We start from the raw sequence: 9,209 nt of genomic DNA, 5'->3' as shown, positions 1-9,209 counted from the left end.
CCTGCAAGGAAGCTCAGGACAGGTTACAACAAGCATTAGATGCAGAATCCACTTTCTAAAACATCCAATTAATCATTAACAATATTAACAACACCATAATAAAATCAATACAGTAATAACAGTTGAAGAGAAGAAGAGAAGAGATTGAATTTATGCCCCGCCCTTCACTACCCAAAGGAGTCTCAGAGTGGCTTTCAATCTCCTTTCCCTTCCCCTCCCCACAACAGACACCCTGTGAGGCAGGTGGGGCTGAGAGAGCTCTGAGAAAACTGCCCTTGAGAGAACAGCTCTGAGGGAGCCATGACTGACCCAAGGTCACACCAGCAGCCGCATGTGGAGGAGTGGGGAATCAAACCCGGTTCTCCCAGATTAGAGTCCATGCTCCTAACCACTCCTCGATGGTGCTTCTTCATGGCATTGTCCAATTTCCCCCCTCCATCTCCTCCCGTACAAATCCCCACATGTGCACAGATGGATGGCAATTGGTGCTGATAAGGCAAAGACAATAGCTTGTACCAGACATTCAAAGCAAGAAGAAGGAGTCAATTTACAAACTCCTTTCCCTTCCCCTCCCCACAACAGACACCCTGTGAGGTGGGTGGGGCTGAGAGAACTCTGACACAAACTGCTCTTTTTCAAGGACAGCTGTGCCAGAGCTTGTGACTGACCCAAGGTCACATCAGCAGGTGCAAGTGGAGGAGTGGGGAATCAAACCCGGCTCTCCCAGATTAGAGTCCGCCTCTCTTAACCATGACACCAAACTAGCAAGGCAATGTAGTAAAGGGGAGACCAAGTAAATAGATCTCTGCCACCTCAACCATAGGCCTGGCATAACATCTCCGTTTCATAGGCCCTGTGGAATGGCATTAAGTCCCGCAGGGCCCAGGTTTCAACAGGGAGAGTGTTTCTCCAGATACACAGATAATCTGTTCAGAATTATTTGGGTAGCCTAAAGTTTTTTTTTTTTGTTTTTTTTTAAAAGCTAGCCTGAACTGAGTTTCTGAGGAAAGTTCCTTTGGAAGTTTTATTCACTGACTTATTCTACTCCCCACCGTTCTGGGGACCCAAAGCGGCTTACGTCGTTCTCCCCTCCTCCGCTTTATCTTTACAACAACCCTGTGAGGTAGGTCAGGCTGAGAGACTGTGACTGGCCCAAGGTCACCCAGCAAGCTTCCATGGCACGAGTGGAGCTTCGAACCTGGCTCCCCCAGATACTAGTCAGACACTTTAGCTACTGCACCATGTAGGGTCTCAGTGTGCCTTTCAGCAGTGAATCAAGAAGGTCTTTGGCCTGACCCTTGCACCATTTCTGTTAGTGTTTCCAACTGTGTGACTGGCTCCATGTCCTCATTTGTTTTAGTACCTTAGTATAATCGATTTTCTGGAGTCCGTTGATTATATGGTACGGAACGCCCCTTACCGAAAGTACAGACCGGATTTGCCGCTGCACAAGAATGCTAGAAAATGGTAAGTTGGAAGCTTTTCTGAGTATTTCTTAAATGGGGTAACAGGGTTGCTATAATAGCTCAAGGTGGCTGCTTGCTGCTGAGGAGAGAGTCTTAATTCCCCGTATATATTTGATGGCAACCTATCTAAGGTTGTAGGAAAGATCAGGGGTCCAGGAGCACCTCAAAAACTAATACAATTTGTGGCAGCATAGGAGTTTTCGTGAGTCACAGATATCTGAAGAAGTGAGCAGTGTTCCCTCTAAGCTGCGTTAGTGTGAGCTAGCTCACAGTTTTCTAGCCTCCGGCTCACACATTTTAGTCTCAGCTCAGGAAGGATGGCTCCAGAGCAAACTAATGTATGCAGTAGCCAAACCGCTCGCTCACAATTTTAATGCCAGAATTTTTGCTCACAAGACTCCACAGCTTAGAGGGAGTATTGGCAGTGACTCATGGAACCTCACACCCCGCCACAAATTTTGTTAGCCTTTAAGGAAGGGAGCAGTGACTCCTGAAAACTCCTATCCTGCCACAGATTTTGTCAGTTTTTAAGGAGCTGCTGGGCTCTTGCTCTTTCCTACTGCTGCAGACTAACACGGCTAATCCATCTTGATCTGTCTAAGGTTGGGTCCTGTGGATGGTCAGACAGGAATCTTGTCTGTGCTCTGGGAAATAACCTCGCACATAACAGAACATGTGATGGGGTTGGTGGATGCTGTCAGTTTTCCAGATCTTTCTGCCTCTCGCAATGATTTATGTTTCTTATTAGCTGTTGTAGATTTTCCGGGTTGGCTTGGCATTGTAGGACCTGGCGTTTCACCTGTAGCTGTGACTGGCATCCTTAGAGGCAGGGCTATTTTTGGGCAGGAACGCACAGGAATGGAGATCCAGCTGGCTCCCACGTTGGCCACGCCCAGCAGAAACTCATTAGCGTAATAGGCCACGCCCAACAGCAGAAACTCATTAGGATTGGCTACATTAGGGGTGTGTGGCCTAACATGCAAAGGAGTTCCTGCTACAAAAAAAGGCCCGGGGTTTTGACAACAAACAAGGTAAACAGAATAACAAGCAAAAGGTGGGTGTGGCTGGATAACCACACTTCTGGTAACATGTGGGTATGGCCTGATGTGCTAATGAGCTGTGCTGTCAGGGGTGTGGCCCAATATGCTAATGAGTTCCTGCTGGGCTTTTTCTACAAAAAGAGCCCTGCGAGAGGTCTAGCACAGAAAGACAGAGTACTCTCTGTGTCAAGGTGAGAAGAAGAAATGTTAGGCAGGTGATTTATATCTACTCAGGAAAGTGGGGTAGGGCTGAGTTGTAGGAGCTCCCCAGGCTGTGACAAGATAATCTCCATCTTTCTGTGTTATACCTCTGAGGATGCCAGTCACAGCTGCTGGCGAAACGTCAGGTCCTACAATGCCAAGCATTAAAAAGACTTAACAGACACCAGAAGCATTGCTGAAGAGGCTACACAGAGAAGCTTACATAACCACAATGAAATCAAACAAATACATCAAAAATATTAAACCTGTAACTTGCCACCAACTATGAAAAGAACGTGTCAGTGAGGGTAAACAAAGCTATGAAGGCTTGATTCTTTTTGAAAAGGGTTTTAACAGCAGCAATCAGATCCATCATGTGTCCTGGAAGCAGTAATCATCAACTTCCACTAAAACAACAACACAAAATGTTTGGTCTACAGTGAGGCTGCCTTAATTGGCATTGCAGGAACTAAGCAAATAACCTTTTTTATGCAGTGCATGCGCTGGATGGTTGATCTTTTTTTATTCAGGTGTTTTGTTGTTATTTTCCCTCTCTGTTTAATGAAAATGAAAATTAATTTTCTTGTTTCTCGCAGGTGGAACTATGCAATAAATAGTATTCTTGAGGTCCATATCAGGAGGTGTGCCCACATGTGGTCGTGGAGTAACATAAGGCAACATAGGCAACTTCTGAAATGTTACAAAAATGTTTATAAAAACAAGCTGACTCAGGCAAAAGTGTCAGAAGAAACACAGAAGCAAATGCAGGTACTTGGTGTGTCTCTAGAAGGATTGAATGAGGTGAGGTGGGAAAGCTAGTCTGCCAGGAAACCCGCTGCCATAGATGGAAATACATTTCCACATATGCCCAAATATTAGTTTCTCCTCCTGTCTCATGTCTGTACGTTAAAATATTTATAATGTGCCTTCCCCTTGCCCCCCAAAGAAGGGGGCCCATGGTGAACTTGCATATCGTGCCAATGAAGCAATGTACCAAACTTGAGTCCTGGGCCCCCAGGTGGGCCTCCTGATGGCGTCTGGTTCTTTTGGCGACTTGGGGACACAGAACGTTGGACTAGACGGGCCGTTGACCGGATCCAACATGGCTTCTCTTAGGTTCTCAGTAGAGATCATTATCCAAAAAACAACCAACAATCAAGCAGTGGTTAGCCAAAAGCCCTCTTGATCCCTCTAGCGTGTTCTTCTTAAAGGAGTGAGCTCCCAGAAGAGATCAGGGCCCTGCGGGACCTTCTACAGTCCCGCGGGGCCTGCAAGACGGAGCTCTTCCGCCAGGCTTTCAGCTAGGAGCCACCACCATCACCAGCATTGTCACCATCACTTTAATAGCAACAGAAGCTTATAGAGCCCGGTGCCTGGTTTACTACTGACAGCCTGTGCCCACCCAGCGTCTACGGGAAGATCAATGAGCTGAATACTCCAATAACCTATAGCGTGTGTAACGCCCTCTCCTTAACAGCAGAACCCTTCTGCTAGCACCTTGATGCGCTTTTAATGAATTGTTTTAGAAATTTTATGATATCTGAATGTTAGTATGCTTTTATTTGTGAAGGCTCGCCCTGAGCCTGCTTAAGCGGGGAGGGCGGGGTACAGATTTGAAGAAATAAAAAAAATAAAACAAGGTTGGCAAGGTAGAGAAGCTTTGGCCCTCCAGTGAAAGACCGCTCCGCAGGGCTGGAGACATTGGCAAAAAAGGCTAGCCAATGGGCCGCCACCTTCTTAGCTCGTTGACTCCGTAGTAAGCACTCAGCATGCCCTTTGTCAGGAAGCCTGTTTCTTCTGAAACAGTGAACTTGGCTTAGTAGGTGAGACCTGGCCCAAAGGGATTTTACCCTGCAGATGTGCCTCCCAGAAGGCTTGGGTCAGGAAGGAGGGTGGTACCGACGCACACAAATGGGTGGACTTCACTTGGACACACTTTCAGAGCATTAAAGTGTGTTTGTCTGTTTGCTCCTCAGGATTTAGAAAAAAATCTAGACGTCTTCAATATCGTTTTAGCACGGCAGCAAGCACAAGTCGAGGTACGTTCTGCAGCTTGCCTTCCCCATGTTCATTTCATAAACACAACGCTAGAAGATAGGCAGGGGTCTGAATATGAGTCATGCCCCACTTTCTCCCTGCCAGATCAGTTTGGAAACCATTTGTTTTTAAATTTAAGTAAATGATGGCCTAGAGAACTTAGACTGGTGGTCTTTGAAAAAAGACAACAGCCGTCTCAACCAGTGTGCTGTCACTCAATGTCAGACTCTTGAACAAACTTGCTCTCAACAACACTCTCTTTGCAGTGATTTGTTTATTGAGAGATGAGGCTTTATCAAGCTAAGTCCATCTTGTGTCAGAACTGACTCTTTTGGCGCCAGTCTGGGTATTATACATGATTCAAACGAGCCCCCCCCCCGTGACCCATCCAATCCATTCATACAGCAGCAGCTAAATCTAGCGCGCTTCGTTAGCCTTCCTCCCCCCACCCGCAAACCTACAGTTACACTATCTACTGAGGCCGGCTAGTGGAGACTGGCATTCAAGGTCATCGTACATTCTTCCCAGCTCGGGAGGCTCACTTGGAAAGCAGTTATAAATCAGCACAGCAAAGACATTCTCAGACACTCACCCACAAGCTGCCCCCCTATTCCCCATAGCGAAGAAACAGCGCATTACAGGTGCAGTACAGGCCATAAAACATAACATGAGAAATCTATGGCAAATGAGGACTCGAGTTTGACACTCAGACGTAGTCTTTAAATTTGCCTTAGGCCTGTTCCTTTAAGTGTCAGTTTTGTGTTTCATTAAAAAAAATTATCTATTTTTATTTACTGTATTTATATCGCACCTTTCTTCACCCCAATGGGGACCCAAAGCAGCTCACATCCTTCTCCTCTGCCCCATTTTATCATCACAACAACCCCGCAAGGTAGGTTAGGCTGGGAGCGCGTGACTGGCCCAAGGTCACCCAGCAAGCTTTCAAGACACAAAGTGAGGATTCGAACCTGGATTTCTTAGATCCTAGTTTGACGCTTTAACCACTGCAGCACGCTGGCTCTGTTATAAGCATTGGGGTGTTTGAAGCAACGGAATCTTTACTTCTCATGCGTTTTCTTATTGGTGTTTGGTCATAGGTTATAAGGTCGGGACAAAAGTTACTGAGGAAGAAGTCCACTGATGCAGAGAAAAAAGGAGGCGGTTGGTTTAGTGGACTGTGGGGCAAGAAGGAGTCTAAGAAAAAAGAAGACGAAGAAGAGCTGTCCGTTCCTGAAAGTAGGTTTGAACTTAAAGCTAACGTCCGTATGCTTGCTGCTTAATTTAATCCTCTTTTCCACCCTAAGACTTGTTCATGTGTCGTGATGAGCAGAGGTTTGCTCGTGATGGGCATGAGCGCAGCATGTTGTCATGCTTTCAATTCTCTTCCTCCCTCCACCCCCTTGTGCACAGAGTGAAACGGAAGGATTCAAACCCTAGTTTGCCATAATCTCCGAGTGTAGGTCCCTGGACAAAACTGGAGTTTGTTTACACCCCGGAAGCTGGGAGGCTAATCCTCGGGCAAGCACAGAAAGCGAGGTGCTGCCATAAAGGGTTCTGCAGCAGATGAATAATGTTAACGTGCCAGTGGAGAGCTTGGCAAAAATGGCCATTCTGTGCCTGATAGGATAACTGTTGACACCTCTTGATACTAGACTTGGGGTCTACAATGTAGTGCCCATGGGCATCGTGGTCCCTGCTGGCACCTTTCCTGGTGCCCGCCAAGAAGAGGAAGAGGTTGGTTTTGTATCCTGCCCTTCACTACCCGAAGGAGTCTCAGAGCAGCTTACACTCCATTTTCCTCCCCACAACAGACACCCTGCAAGGTAGGCGGGGCCCAGAGAGCTCTCTCTCGAGGACTGCTCTTGAGGGAACAGCTCTGAGAGAACTTGTGACCGACCCAAGGTCACCCAGCTGGCTTCATGTGGAGGAGTGGGGAATCAAACCCAGTTCTCCCAGATTAGACTCCACACTCCTAACCATGACACCAAACTGACTCTCAAACTGGCCAAGTGTTTTTAAACAGTGGGCAGGACCTGGTGGGGCTTCTCCCCAGCAAGGCTTCTGATTGGCCATTGGAGATTTGATTGGCTGTGCCACAGCTGCAGCCATAACTGCCACAGGACAAGGATCTTCAGGTGAGCCGTGGCAGCCATTTTGCGGCCGGCTCCACCTCCTGCAGCAGCCATTTGGTGGGCCATGCCCACCTTGCGGTGCCAAAATCCAAAGGTGCCAACAGGCTCAAATAGGTTGGGCGGGCCCTGCTCTGGACAATCACTCGAGGCCCCGCCATAGTTACAGATTAGTACATAATGTAATAGCCTCTTGAATGTTTTTGGTTCCTGCTTTAACTGCTTCTTTCTCTGAAACAGTGCAGGGGGGGGGAATGTAATTTCAGAAAATCACAAGAACTGTGCTACCTGCAGAGGTTTGTGTCTGGCAGAGAGATCGTTAGTACTGTCTGAATGGGTTTAACAAATGAACTTTTAAGTCCATCTTGTTAACAATCACACAATTGCTTGTGTAGTGATTGAAAGGCTGATAACAATTTGTTGGTGCCTTTATTAGCGATCGATGACCTCATGACGCCAGAAGAGAAGACGAAGCTTTTCACTGCCATTGGCTATAGTGACAGTTCTCATAATCTTGCGTTGCCCAAGAAGGTATTTGCACCTTTTCATAAAAACAGGACTATCAAATCGATGTGTTTATGTTAAAGGGGGGAAGTATTTTTTAACTTTGGGGTTTTCCCCTCCATTGAATGAAAGTTGATTCAAAATGGACTGAATGCCCCGCTAGACCAAATTTCCTGGTCTTTCTCACCAGCAGTTCATAAAATAGGTTTATGGTTTTGTCTGCTTTATGGCTGGCAAAACTGCTGGATTTCACATTTGCGGGGAGGCCCGCATACAATAGAGCTCAGTGCCTGTCAAATTTAATAATAAGAAAAGTTGGTTTTTATACCCCACTTTTCTCTACCTCGAGGAGTCTCAAAGCAGCTTCCGGTCAGTGTTCCCTCTAAGCTGAGTTGGTGTGAGCTAGCTCACAGTTTTTTAGCCTCTTGTTCACACATTTATGTCTTAGCTCAGGAAGTATGGCTCCAGAGCAAACTAATTTATGCAGGAGCCAAACCGCTCGCTCACAATTTTAATGCCCGGAGCTCAGAAAGGAGAATTTTTGCTCACAAGACTCCACAGCTTAGAGGGAACATTGCTTCCGGTCACATTCCCTTTCTCCCCTGAAAACAGGCACCTTGTGAGGCAGGTGGGGCTGAGAGAGTTCTGAGAGAACTGGGACTGGCCCAAGGTCACTCAGCAGGCTTCATGTGGAAAAGTGGGGAATCAAATCCGGCTCTCCAGATTAGAGCCCACCGCTCTTAACCACTTCACCGTGCTGGCTGTCTTGCGGGAGATTCGTACCCCTTGATCTTGTTCTGTGCCCACCACAGAGTGCTGGCTAAGGAGTTTAGGGCACTGCACACAGAGACCCTTTAAGCAACTGTGAAGTCTGGGTTACCATGGCAATGGGTGGGGAGGAAGTCATCGCAGTTTCAGCCTCGTCACTCCAACTGCACAAATACCAGGATAGGGCCGTAGTAATAACAGACCGCTCTACCTGAAGAACCCCTTTATTTGCATCCTTTCCTGACCAGTGGTTCCTTTAATATGATACATTGCTAGGCATATGCTGTGTTAACCAGCCCTTACTGAATATTGTCCACAGCAGAATGTGGGGGTGACTTCTTCTTTTTGTTTCCTGTCTAGTATGTTGCCCGTGTGATGTCTCTGAAGCTGTTAAGTACTTCCTTCACGATTAAAGAAGACAGAAATACTCCAGACACTCTTAAGATCCAGATTATTGATTTAAGCACTAAAATATCACAGAGGCCAGGAGCACAAGCCCTTAAGTAAGTGCTTCATGTAATATTGATTTCTGGTTTTGGGGGGGGGGGTATGTAGGGACATCCGCTAGGTGATGTGTTCCTTCAAAAATAAAATTTAAAAAGAATAGAGGAATAATTGGACAGTGCCTTACAAGAGCCAGGACAACTTTGAAATGCCCACGACCTTTTAAAACTATTAGTTGTGAAAAAGAGGCACATGAACATTTAAAGCAGCCTTATATTGACTCAGACCCTTGGTCCGTCACAGTCAGTATTAAGAGGCTGAGCTGCAGACCGGAAGGTGTGTAGTTTGGCAGTTCGAGACCCGAGTGCCGCGTGATGGAGTGAGCTCCCGTCTCTGGCCGCAGCTCCTGCCAAACTAGCAGTTCGAAAGCAAGAAATTTCAAGTAGATAAATAGGTACTGCTCCGGTGGGAAGGTAACAGTGTTCTGCATGCCGTCCACATGACCACAGAAATGTCTTCAGACAGTGCCGGCTCTTCGGCTTGGAAACAGAGATGAGCACCACCCCCTAGAGTCAGATTCGACTGGCTTTTGAATAAGGGAAACCTTTACCTTTACTATT

At 46.8% G+C, this 9,209-nt stretch overlaps 1 protein-coding gene across 1 annotated transcript in view; it reads left to right on the top strand.

Annotated features, from left to right (window-relative positions):
- The window catches only part of VPS13C (vacuolar protein sorting 13 homolog C (S. cerevisiae)), a 161,286-nt gene that overhangs the window by 66,028 nt on the left and 86,049 nt on the right, over positions 1-9,209 (top strand). Inside the window, exons 13-18 of the mRNA XM_015420051.1 lie at positions 1,361-1,467; positions 3,304-3,475; positions 4,684-4,746; positions 5,842-5,980; positions 7,310-7,404; positions 8,506-8,648. Of these exons, the coding sequence (XP_015275537.1) occupies positions 1,361-1,467; positions 3,304-3,475; positions 4,684-4,746; positions 5,842-5,980; positions 7,310-7,404; positions 8,506-8,648 (719 nt within the window). The remainder of the gene's footprint in view (positions 1-1,360; positions 1,468-3,303; positions 3,476-4,683; positions 4,747-5,841; positions 5,981-7,309; positions 7,405-8,505; positions 8,649-9,209) is intronic.

This window comes from Gekko japonicus, unplaced genomic scaffold (genome assembly GCF_001447785.1).
Source record: "Gekko japonicus isolate JY-2015 unplaced genomic scaffold, Gekko_japonicus_V1.1 scaffold369, whole genome shotgun sequence".
Classification (NCBI taxonomy): domain Eukaryota; kingdom Metazoa; phylum Chordata; class Lepidosauria; order Squamata; family Gekkonidae; genus Gekko; species Gekko japonicus.
This window is presented reverse-complemented; position numbering and strand designations above follow the sequence as displayed.